A 12,446-nucleotide genomic window follows, 5' to 3' on the forward strand; every position below is an offset into this window, starting at 1 on the left:
TGGAAATAGGAAAGAGAAGAATATAAAAAAAACTCAGAAGTGAGCATCCCTCCCACTCACACACCCTCTGCTACTCTTAACAACAAGCACTCATCAACTTATCTTGTCAAACTTTTCAAGCAGGCTGCCACAGACAAATAAGAAAAACAGAGGTGACTCAAGAAGAAAGCGGCCAAAGGAAACCACCCCAAGACTTCCACATGGATTGGTGAGAGAAGTTAACTAAGCCACTGCCAACTATTAGATTTAAACTCTAGTAATGATTTTACTGGGATATGGAAATCCTGTTGTTTTTAAGATGACGACTGTTTCTCCTGTTAATCACCAATGGTTAGACCATGTATTCTTGAAAAGGAGATGGGGCTCAATACTGGTAAACAGCAAAATAGTGGGATTTGATTGGATTTAAGATTCTTAATATTTGTAATTGGCTTGACTTAAGAAAGCTCCCTAAGTGGCTTCTTCTATTTCAATATTTTCTTCCATTTCATAGGATTTAGTTAGATTGCTTACTTTGCCCAGTTATAAACTGCTTGATTATTAATAATAACCAACAGGAGCCATCTGCCCTTTAACAAGTTCTGTTGCCCAATTATAAACAGCTTAAGTATCTATGAGATACTAAATTGGGCTCACAAATTTCAGAAACAATATACTTAGGCTTAGAAGGGTTAGATTTATCCATAAACGGTAAATATCAATTTCAGGGTACACACACAAGCCAATGAAAAAATATTTCTGTCTACAATAATCAAAATTTACAGATAGGCAAAGAGAGAAAAATGCTACTTGAGAACTTATTAGAGCTTGATTTAAGGATACTTACACTATATATTTTGACATGTGCAGTTGACAATTTGTGTTTTAAATTCTAATGCTTAACCTTTTTGAATTTCAATATCTACTGCCCTTACATAATTGTTGTCTGACTCCCCGTTATTGCCTGACCACTCCATAATTTCTCGCAACTGTGAAAATTTAAATTGATAAAAATAAAAAACTTAAAAATAAACATTGAGCTCATACATCAAAATTATAAAAAAAAAATAAAAATTGAATTCTGTCATGCCTAAATATATGTTTGTCTTCACTTACTAAAGAAAAGTCCCCAGAGGCAGTCCACTCTCAAAGGTGTAATCTCTGCTAAATGCTCTCCACAGAGAGGCATACAGAAGAGATTGTAACAGACATAACCAGCTTATCATTTGTGCTGTATTGTTTTGTTTGATGTTTTCTTTTCCTTTCTTTAATAATAAAATAGCCAGTGTTAATAACTATGATTATTTGCTTGGCTGTAATCATGGTTTCCCTTACGGTATGTAGAAGAACCTCTGTGGCTAAACTAATGGGAGTCACACCTCTGAGATGGAACGAGTACGAGACAATTCATAAGAGTTGCCCTCCCATTTTCTGTTTCACAAAACTAAATATTTTTAGTCATTTTAAAAATAAAGTTACTCGGCGCCTTTCTATTAAAATGACCCTTTCTATGTCATATAGTATAATGAACTATAATAGCAGTTTCATTTTCATTTATATTAGCCTGTTATAGGCTCCTATGTATTATACAACTACTAAATTGAGGAACGAATCTAACCTTTTACATTCAGGGGCTCCCTTTGGCACGAACACTGATATTTTTGTTTAAACATCTGACCTTGCTAGATGGAAATGAGACAGGACTTTCCCTATATAAGCCATATTCTGAACTACCTACCTAGACATTATTTAATTCCACCTTCAAAAGAACAGACTAGCTGTAAAATTGTCATTATGGCCTTATTCCATGTACTCTGAGGACAGTCTGTAGAACATGAGCAGACTGTGGAGCAGTACTGTAAAATTTCCTCTAAACTTAAAAAAAAAATTATGATATGGTCTGGAAAGGTTTAATCCTTTCAAATAGATTTTAACCAGGATATAGACTCAAGTCTATGGCTTCCAAATGTGACAAATCTGAGAGCTATTTAAGCATAGTATATTGTTGCAGTACAGCACACTAGTTCTCCAACTACACCTCCTGCTTCAGGCAAGGACCTGATATCATGATTTTAAAGCACAAGTAAATATCTAGATAAAAAGAAAAATAACCTAAAATGAAGATGTAGTATCAAAACCTTTCCTTCACAAAACAGAGGATCACATTTTTAGATTTCAGATGACATGTTTGACTTGAACTTGCTTCAGTTCTGCTCTGTGAGGAGTATGGAACTTTCCTCTCCTCTCATCCTACTAGGCCATGGTCTCTTGTTTTATCAGTGACCTTATGTGAGGACACTAATGCATTCCGGTTATTGTCTATTAAGGTAAAATGTTCCTTCTGCTATGCCTGTGAGAGAAGCACTAATGAAACAATGAAACTTATTATTTATGTTAATGGTACACACAATTTGCCATTATTCCATCCTTAATTTTGTTTGATGTCTGAGTTTTAGTATTTAAAGAGACACTGCCTACTTGTTTTAGCTTAAGATATACAGTACTCCTTTGGTTCCTTTCCATAGTTTTATTCTGGAGCTTTATTTTAATTTACCTTTAATAGTTTTTAAGACATACCTTACTTGCTTCAATCTCTCTTTCTCCCCTTCCCCACCAGCAGGACAATTGAGATTGTGTTCGTGTGTCTGTCTGTGGGACACATGCACGTAGCTGTCAAATCCCTAAAGCACAGAGCACAACAATGCACGAGTACTCTTGCTGGGTCTGCTATTATTGTATGCAGTGTTGTTGTAGCCGTGTCAGCCCCAGGATATTCAAGAGACAAGGTGGGTGAGGTAATATCTTTTATTGGACCAACTTCTGTTGCTGAGAGAAACAAGCTTTTGAGCTTACAAAGAAACTCTTCTCACTTACGAACAGAAGTTAGTCCAATAAAAGATATTGCCTCATCCACCTTGTCCCTCTGTTTAATTTTGTACTTTTTGCGTGTTCAGATTTTATTAAACAATATTTTTGGCATTTCTCTTCTGTCTCTACTAGCAGCACTCCCTTCTGCTGTTCCCTGGAAGATTCCTAGAGGTGAGGGAAGAGTGAGACTTCCTGATGAAGATTTTTTAGGTATTGACGGCATTATAAGGAGACAGGAGGGTGAGCTGGCAGGGAGATGAGGCAGACTTTCCGAGCAAGGGCAGTTGTAAAATGGGTAAAGCACTACTAAATGAGAATGGCAGCATTTTACATCCATTTTGCACTGGTATAAATGACTACACAAAACTCCAGGTAATGGAGAATCAGGCCCATGGGATTTGACTCTTTTGGACATAGATCTGGCCCCACAATTTAGCATCCATAGATCTGGCCCCACAATTTAGCATCCAATCCAGTACAAATCCAATCAGTCTTATTCTTGAAGAAAGAAAATTCCTCTACAAAGAAATTATTGTGTATTGTAGTAGTACCTAGAGGCCACAGTCTGGGATCAGGGGCCTGCTATTAGACACTGTACATTTTTATTATGAAAACACAGTCCCATTTTCAAACCTCTTTCTAGGTGGCAGCAGCCTGGGTTCACCAGACTGTCCACCACCTGCAACAGTTCCACTGGAAGAGCTTTCTTTTCCTCCACAATAGTCAATTTTAAAAACTCTTTATGCAGCAATTACTTAGCCTGTGAATACATTAATCACCACTGGCATGCTCATCTCTTTGACACACATTCCACCTCCACAAAGAATCTATATACCATGATGACCTGGAAGGATGTTTAATTAGGGAGAGGAAGTTTAGAAGGCACAGGGAGAAGGATGGTCATAATATATTACTGGATCATTAATAACTGACCACTGGCTGCAAAGTTAGGAAGCTTGATCCCTTACAGCAATCTGTTAGACCAAACTTATTAACAGGTGCAACCCAACAAATAATTTAAGAGGATTTTTTTTTTAAAAGTATGTTGCTTCTCACAGTTTAAAGCAAAACAGAAATTGTTTGTATTGACATTTGGTCAATTTTTCAACAGTACCCAAATGTCTTAGGCACCTATGCCACATTTTCAAAACTGATTTAGGTACTTAGGAACCTAAGTCCAATTGTCTTTCAAAGAGACTGTCTTATTTGAAAGTTTTATCCATTGTTGCTAAACTGCTGTTTGATTTTACATTCAAACCCTTATGTTATTTTGGTTTTGCTTTCTTCAAACCTAAAATGGATTAGTGTTATGTAGACCATCTTTAAGGCCTCCACTGAGATCATCTCTATACAACATCATCATTTTGGACTAGGCAAAAATCTCTTGCATGCTTTTGATACTCAGCCATTGGCAAAGATACTTTTCTCGACACATCACAGGTATAGCTATAAACAGAGTGGCACATAAACCACTTTGTGGTTGGAAGCATTAGTCTTTGTGTCACAAACGCATAATTCTCCATTTCCAAGTTAATGGAACTTATCAGCTCCTTTGGGGTACTGTCAAGTTAGAAAATTAATTACACAAAAATAGAGTAATTACCCTAAACTGTAACCTTTTCCTTTATTAGGATGGGCAGCTTGTCCCCTCATATATGCTCTGAAGTAAGGTTTTGCTAATTTGAAGAATCCCTAGAATTTCTTAGTGTTTCTCAGTAATATACCAAGATACCAGGATGGGTCATTTTACTCTTCATATTTCATTAAGGGTGATATTAGTTTTTTTGAAAAAGAAAAAAATTATTCTGCCTTTTAATGATGTAATCTTAAAATCTATCCAGCGATTTTTCTTTCAAAAATATTCAACATATACTCAGGGAGTTGAATGGCTTGAGGAATTAGAAATGAGCTACAGTGACTTTCTTCTCCAAGTGGCTGGTTCAATTCCAGCCCAGGATTGAAAGGTATCATCTGAAGGCTGTTGGGTGTTTGTTGGTTCTCCTGGGAAAATATCCATAACTGGCACTAATTTGCTGGCAACCTAGTTAGCTGTTTCAGCAGAGAGAAGAACTACTGAATGGCCACAGGGGATTAACTCTCCTCTTCCTTCTAGAACAGCTAGGTGAGAAGGGGTGGGCCGTGTGTGTATGTGTTGGCGAGCAGTGCCACTGTGTGTGAGGCTTGGGCTACACTAGCAACCTATCTTGGTATAACTATGTTGCTCAGAGGTGTGGAAAATCCACACCCCGAGCGATGCAGTTATACCAACCTAACTCCTGGAGTATACAACACTATGTCGATGGGATATAGCTACCGCCTCTTGGGAAGGTGGATTACCTATGCCAACAGGAGAAGCTCTACCGTTGGCATAGGTAGCGTCTTCATTGAAATGCTACAGCAGCTCAGCAACATTGGTGCAGCTGCACCACTGCAGCATATTAAGCGTAGACAAGCCCTAAGTGAGTATAAGAGATGGGGATAGGGTGAAGCGGAATACACAGGCGACAAGTAAGAAGATCTGAGGAAATTAAAGAATATACAGGAAAGAAATAAGAGGGAGGTGGGAGGACAGAAAAAAATATACTCAAGGAAAGCAGACACTGAGAAAGACAGAGAAAAAGAGATACCACAAACAGCATCAGGTAAGAAAAACTAGAATGACACAACAGAAAGAGGAAAAAGAGGACTGAGAAGGATTGGTTCTGGAGGTTCCAAACAACCCAATGGAGAGGAGGGGCTGGGTTCCCCCACCCACTCCAGCCAAGTGCTTTGGAGAAGAAGGCTCGAAACCCAGGAGACCTAGGGTTGTCTAGCTTCCACTAGCACTATGGGGCTTCTAACTCTCCATTACGCTGAAGGGGGCAGGGGCTGGGTCATAACAAGGACTTGACCAACACCGAATTGAGTTCAGCGGTATAAGGGGGAGCTAACAGACACAGTCCCCATGTTGCAGTGACCCATAAAATTCTACCTTAGCTACAACCTGAACCATTTTGCACGTATTAGCTGGGTACTGGGATTTATTTATGGACCCTCACCGATAATGGTACACAATTCATTTAACTCCAAGCCCTTGGATGTTTTCACATCACAAACACCTCTTCCTATCCCATACTCTTTAAACAAGAAGGTGTTCAATGGTGGTAAATGTTGCAGATACTTTTCAAAGGATTCTAGAAAAGCATGGATTCTCTTCCTTGAAGAGAATTTTGATCAAAAACAAACAACAATAGCAAAAAACCCAGGCATGACACTTTCCTGATTAAGGTCTCCCTGTGAACTACTCAGGATGAAAAAAATGCACCAACATTACTTCCTGACCTGCAGACACTGTTATTTAATCTGTAAAGCATCTCTAACAGTGTTTAGCTTCTAGTGTTAAAATTTCACAAAATATCTTACACTTACACAGCCATGAAATTATGACTTGCAGAATGGCATCTTGGAAGAGAAATCAGATCAGCTGATTAATATGGGCTTTTGAGGAGAGTATTGGGTCAGTCCTCGGACCAATCCTATTCAATTTATTCATAAATGATCTGGAGAAAGGGGTAAACAGTGAGGTGGCCAAGTTTGCAGATGATACTAAACTTCTCAAGATAGTTAAGACCAAAGCAGATTGTGAAGAACTTCAAAAAGATCTCACAAAACTAAGTGATTGGGCAACAAAATGGCAAATGAAATTTAATGTGGATAAATGTAAAGTAATGCACATTGGAAAAAATAACCCCAACTATACATACAACATGATGGGGGCTAATTTAGCTACAACGAGTCAGGAAAAAGATCTTGGCGTCATCGTGGATAGTTCTCTGAAGATGTCCACGCAGTGTGCAGAGGCGGTCAAAAAAGCAAACAGGATGTTAGGAATCATTAAAAAGGGGATAGAGAATAAGACTGAGAATATATTATTGCCCTTATATAAATCCATGGTACGCCCACATCTCGAATACTGTGTACAGATGTGGTCTCCTCACCTCAAAAAAGATATTCTAGCACTAGAAAAGGTTCAGAAAAGGGCAACTAAAATGATTAGGGGTTTAGAGAGGGTCCCATACGAGAAAAGATTAAAGAGGCTAGGACTCTTCAGCTTGGAAAAGAGAAGACTAAGGGGGGACATGATAGAGGTATATAAAATCATGAGTGATGTTGAGAAAGTGGATAAGGAAAAGTTATTTACTTATTCCCATAATACAAGAACTAGGGGTCACCAAATGAAATTAATAGGCAGCAGGTTTAAAACAAATAAAAGGAAGTTCTTCTTCACGCAGCGCACAGTCAACTTGTGGAACTCCTTACCTGAGGAGGTTGTGAAGGCTAGGACTATAACAATGTTTAAAAGGGGACTGGATAAATTTATGGTGGCTAAGTCCATAAATGGCTATTAGCCAGAATGGGTAAGAATGGTGTCCCTAGCCTCTGTTCGTCAGAGGATGGAAATGGATGGCAGGAGAGAGATCACTTGATCATTGCCTGTTAGGTTCACTCCCTCTGGGGCACCTGGCATTGGCCACTGTCAGTAGACAGATACTGGGCTAGATGGACCTTTGGTCTGACCCGGTACAGCCTCTCTTATGTTCTTATGTTCTTATGATATGTTACAGAGAGCAGGTATAGCAGAGGTTTATTTTGTTCAAAAATGAAAAAAAGAAAAATTCTAATCAAAAACTTCATTTTACCTAATACATGCAATCAGATTATTTATATTGGCCCTAACAAAGTATGTGAAGTTGAAACCTACATGGATCTTTCTTTCACATCTTCTGCCAGCATCCCATAATCAGAAAGTTAGAGATGGACAAGTTCTATAGACTGCTGTCTCCATTTTCCCTACAATTTTTCTGTTTGTGGAACAGGACCCTGTAGAGCTTAGGGAACAAAAGCCATCTCATTTTCTTCTTGACAATGTTAGTTCTGTCATCATCCAATGTGTTTAAGATTGTACTGTACTTAGAAATCCAATCTTTCCCTTCTAATGGAAACATCATGGAGATTAATGTGTGATCAGACATGTTCGGAAAATAATGTGCTATATGGTTGGATTGGCAACCTGTGCCACCTTTACTCAGAGTAAGTGAAAGTGCTGAATGCCATGCTCATGCTACCCAAGCACAATAGTGCACAAGTTTTTGATCTGAAAGAGAAATACCTTGCCCTTTCCTTTCTGAATGTAGACTACAATTGGAAAAGTAACTTACCCCATATGCCAGGGACTAGCTCTGTGCTATGCCTGTTGTGAATGTCCATGGCTTTCACTATCTTTTTTTTTTTTATCTTTGTCACTATCTGATTCGCACACAAGTTATATGGGACTTTCTTTTTAATAGAACAGCCAATCCAGCAATTCTATGGATTGTGTTAACTGCATTGCTTCACATTACAGCACTACCTCCATCATTTACTGATCTGATCATATGGTGCAAAATTTGAAGGGACAATAAAACTTACTGTTTTGAGCCAGGGCTTGAAGCAGGCAATCCAAGCATCCTTCCAAGCTATCTGCTGTGCTCTCAATGGCTGTTATCTTCAGCTTCTTCAAGGCGTCACTTAGATTATCTGCTTGGTTAACATGAAGAGGAGAAAAATCAGTGCCTTCATCGATCATGAGCTAACATGCTTAGAGCACAAGTAGTTACTCTAAGGTAAAGGGCTCCTATTTCAACAAGGAAGGAAGCTGTGTCTGTGTGCAGAGGATTTAGAGAAGCCTAGAGTCAAAGGTTTTGGTTAAATCAAGCTTTTCTTAATTTAAGTATACACTTCCCATTCTGTGTCTGAGAATGAGATGCCACATTTATAAAATGTCACTGAACAACTTTTTTAACAGCAGTATTCCCTCAGTTTAGCTGGTTTGAAAAAACAGCAGCAGTATCTCTGCTTCCATTTTACTTCTTAGAAAAAGAAAATGATAAAAGTGAACTCCTCTTGAATGTTTTCATTCACAGGAAGGGAGTGGGGGAAGAGGAGAGAAAAAGTAATTGCAAATGCCATTTTCTGCTTAGCTGTAGATTTTTCTGAATACACCAGAGGGTTCCATCTTGGTTATGCACATACACAACCCAGTTAAAAACAAGGGCCAGGCTAAAAGCCTTTTAAATAAGGACATCAAATATAATAGCATAAGCACTGTGTGTGTTGATTACACAAACTGTTACTATTTGCATTCAACTGATCCATAAGGAAGCTTCTGGAAACGAGAGTCCTATTGTATATGTCAGATTATGAAATAACACTTTTCCCCCAAAACACGCAGTGTTGTTTTCTGTGGAGGAACACTTATTCTCATAGAAGTGATTGAGTATACCAGTGCTAGCATCTCAAGTATTCTGTTTATTCAGAGGCAAGGTATAAGTGTTAACAGCTGCAATATAAGTCTTTTCACTTTGCCGGCTGATGACTAACCTCAGTCTGAATGGACTATCCTTTTAAAAAACGAGTGGTAATTCAGTTTCCATGCCAACTCAATCAGCAATCAGAGACAGTTACTCAAAATAAGTAATATTAAAAACTGTGTAGTTCTCTACAGTTCTACACTGAGTAATCTAACGGCCCTGACCTGAATCCTGAGGTACAGTGTGGTACAGCTGCTTTGCCCTGCCCTCCCCCCACCGGAAAAACAGACTAGCAAGGGACAACAGAAGAAATAAACAGTGTAGAACTTGCCTAGGGGCCAAGCAAGGTTTCAAGGCAGGAAAGGTGTGTAGTGAGGTGACCTGTCTCTTTAAGAGGCAGAGGCCTAGACCTAGCCAGGCCTGTCCAATTAGCCCTGCCTACAACACCTGGGATGGAGTGTGGGGTTGTATTAGTAGAGCCAGCTGGGGATGGAGGAGCTGATTCCCCTATGAAAAACAGCAGAAAGTTGTAGAGAGAGAGGCATGCTCAGGAAGAGTAAGAGAGCGTGAGATACTTTTGGGGAAAGTAGGCACCACAGGGAACCCTGAGTTTTTGAGGAAAAGACTTCAGTCAGGGAAGGCTTGGGAGCCCACCAGTAGGAAAGACTGGAAGTATGGACTTGAGGGGGATTCTGAAAACTTTATTTTGGGACTGGTTTGATGCTGATGAACTAACCCCCAAAGTGAGGTGTTGATGAACCAGGGAAGAGCTCATCTGATAGTTTGATTTAAGGATGGTTTAAGGAGCCCTGAGCTGAAGAAGGAAACTGAAGTGCCTGAAGAATGATGTCAGACCATGGGTGGGAGGAGGTGCTTGGAGGCAGCTGGCTCGTTCACAACCACAAAAAATGTATTTGTTAGATAAACTGTTCAGTGACCAGTGAAATTAGTCAAAAGATACATTCACAGAGTAATATTTGATCTGCTGTTCTTACTACTTCCTAACATTGTGTTCTCTACCTCCTCCTATCCATTTTCTCTTTCTTTTCTCACCTCCCTGCAAATTTCTCTCTATACTGTGGTTCTTTTTTTTAATGTATCTCCTCTCTGTCTCTCTCCCACCTACCTGCAGGCACCTACTCTCAGCTCATCCAGATACTGACACAGAGCTTGGAAACTTCAGCAAACACTTAGCGTGAGAGGACTAAATCTACTAGACATAGATACAAAAACTGGGAGTCCCACTGTCTGGAGGCAACACCTAAGGGCTTGGCTACACTTACAAGTTGCAGCGCTGGTGGAGGCTTTCCAGCGCTGCAACAACACCCCGTCCACACTTGCAGGGCACAACCAGCGCTGCAACTCCCTGGTTGCAGCGCTGGCTGAAAACCCATCCCGGCAGGGGTATAAGGAGTGCAGCGCTGGTGATCCAGCGCTGCTCAGCAGGTGTGGACACTCACCAGCGCTTTAATTGTCCTCCAGGGAATAAGGAGTTATCCCAGAATTCCTGTTCAGCCACTCTGCACATCAGTTTGCACTCTACTGCTCTTGCCTCAGGTGACCCGCCCTTTAAATGCCCCGGGAAATTTAAAAATCTCCTTCCTGTTTGCTGCAGCCAGGTGTGGAGTGCAATCAGTTAATCAGTTACAGGTGACCATGCCTCCACGCGGCAAACGAGCCCCAGCATGGAGCACTGGTGAATTGCAGGACCTCATCAGTGTTTGGGGTGAGGCATCTGTTCAGGCACAGCTGCGCTCCGGCCGTAGGAATTACGATATCTTTGAGCAGATATCAAGGGCCATGCTGGATCGGGGCCATGATCGGGACGCACTACAATGCAGGGTGAAAGTTAAAGAGCTGCGGAGTGCCTATTACAAAGTCCGAGAGGGGAATCGACGATCCGGAGCTGCTCCCACGACCTGCCGTTTTTACAGGGAGATGGACGAGATACTTGGGGGTGACCCCACTGCCAATCCCAGGATAACAATGGACACTTCTGAGCAGGCTGGGGGACAGGAGGAGGAGGCGGAGGAGGCGGCGGGGGGGGGAGAGGAAACCGCGAGTGAAGCTCCTGGGATGGGGGAAGAAACCGCAGATTCCCTGGAGGCATGCAGCCAGGAGCTCTTCTCAAGCCAGGAGGAAAGTACCCAATCGCAGCAGCCAGCAGTTGCAGAAGGACAAGCAGAGGAGCGGGTTACCGGTAAGCGGCTTTTATTTTCTGGGTGGGAATGTTTCTGGAGAGGAAGGGGGGTTATGGCTGCATGCATGCCAGCCTCTAAATGTGGAATAGCCCGTTGATGTGGTCTATCACGTCGCGGTAATCTGCTTCAGTTATCTCAGCAAAAGCTTCATCCAGAGCGTGGGCAATATGCCTGCGCAGGTTTATAGGCAGAGCCACTGTGTCCCTTGTCCCAGTGACGGTGACGCGTCCGCGCCACTCTGCTGCCAGTGTTGGGGGTACCATTTCTGAACACAGGCACGCCGCATAGGGTCCCGGGCGGAATCCACATTGCTCTAAAAGAGCCCCCCGCTGTTCCCTAGTGACTCGCAGTAGGGAAACATCTTCCAGGATTAAGTCCTGTGAAAAATGTTGGGAGACTCTTTAGTGAAGAGATAGGGAGATAAGATCACCCCTGCATCTGCATCTTCACTCAACCCCTCTAGCACTCCAGATTACCCGAAGCAACCAGCCCCCCTCTATCACTCAAGCCCCACTTCTCCCTATATAAGTAAGCACTCCTCACTCACCATTTCGTGGCTTCTGTTGTGTTATGCGTGTGTGGAAAAGAATGCTGAAGTGAGAACTCCCTCAGTGTAACAATTCATGTCTGGAGATAGTGGATACAATGCTGCCCGTGTTAAATGTTGTCATTTATGTTTCTACAGTGACCTTGACTACTGGACTGCCCAGATGTTCAACATCACAGAGGCTTCAAAATTTGAGAAAAAATCCCCGAAAGAGCAAAGAGGACATGCTGAAAGCTGTTCTTAATCACTCTGCTCGAGAGAGTAAAGAATTGAAGGAGTGGCGAGAGAAAGAAAGCAAGTTCCGCCAGAGGGAAAGCAGGAACCGGCATAGAAATGCAGTGGCCAAGAGGAAAAGCACGGAGCGGCTGCTAAGCATCCTGGAGCGCCAAGCGGAGTCTATAGAGTCACTCATTGCCATGCAAGCAGAGCACTACCGTGCTACTCCCCCACCCGCCCCGTCCTTTGTGCCTTGTGCCCCAATGTCAGCTCAAACCACCTTTCTCCAGCATCCAGGTTCTTACC

The 12,446-nt window shown here is 41.5% G+C and overlaps 1 protein-coding gene across 3 annotated transcripts in view; it reads right to left on the reverse strand.

Annotated features, from left to right (window-relative positions):
• Positions 1-12,446, reverse strand: part of RAP1GDS1 (Rap1 GTPase-GDP dissociation stimulator 1) — a 178,118-nt gene that overhangs the window by 112,620 nt on the left and 53,052 nt on the right. For 2 of the 3 annotated variants that reach the window (XM_039540360.1, XM_039540357.1), the window contains exon 2: positions 8,296-8,406. In XM_039540360.1, coding sequence (XP_039396294.1) covers positions 8,296-8,406 — 111 coding nt within the window. The remainder of the gene's footprint in view (positions 1-8,295; positions 8,407-12,446) is intronic. The other variant, XM_039540359.1, reaches the window with a different exon arrangement.

The sequence above is a fragment of the Mauremys reevesii genome, linkage group 5, assembly GCF_016161935.1.
Source record: "Mauremys reevesii isolate NIE-2019 linkage group 5, ASM1616193v1, whole genome shotgun sequence".
Lineage (NCBI taxonomy): Eukaryota > Metazoa > Chordata > Testudines > Geoemydidae > Mauremys > Mauremys reevesii.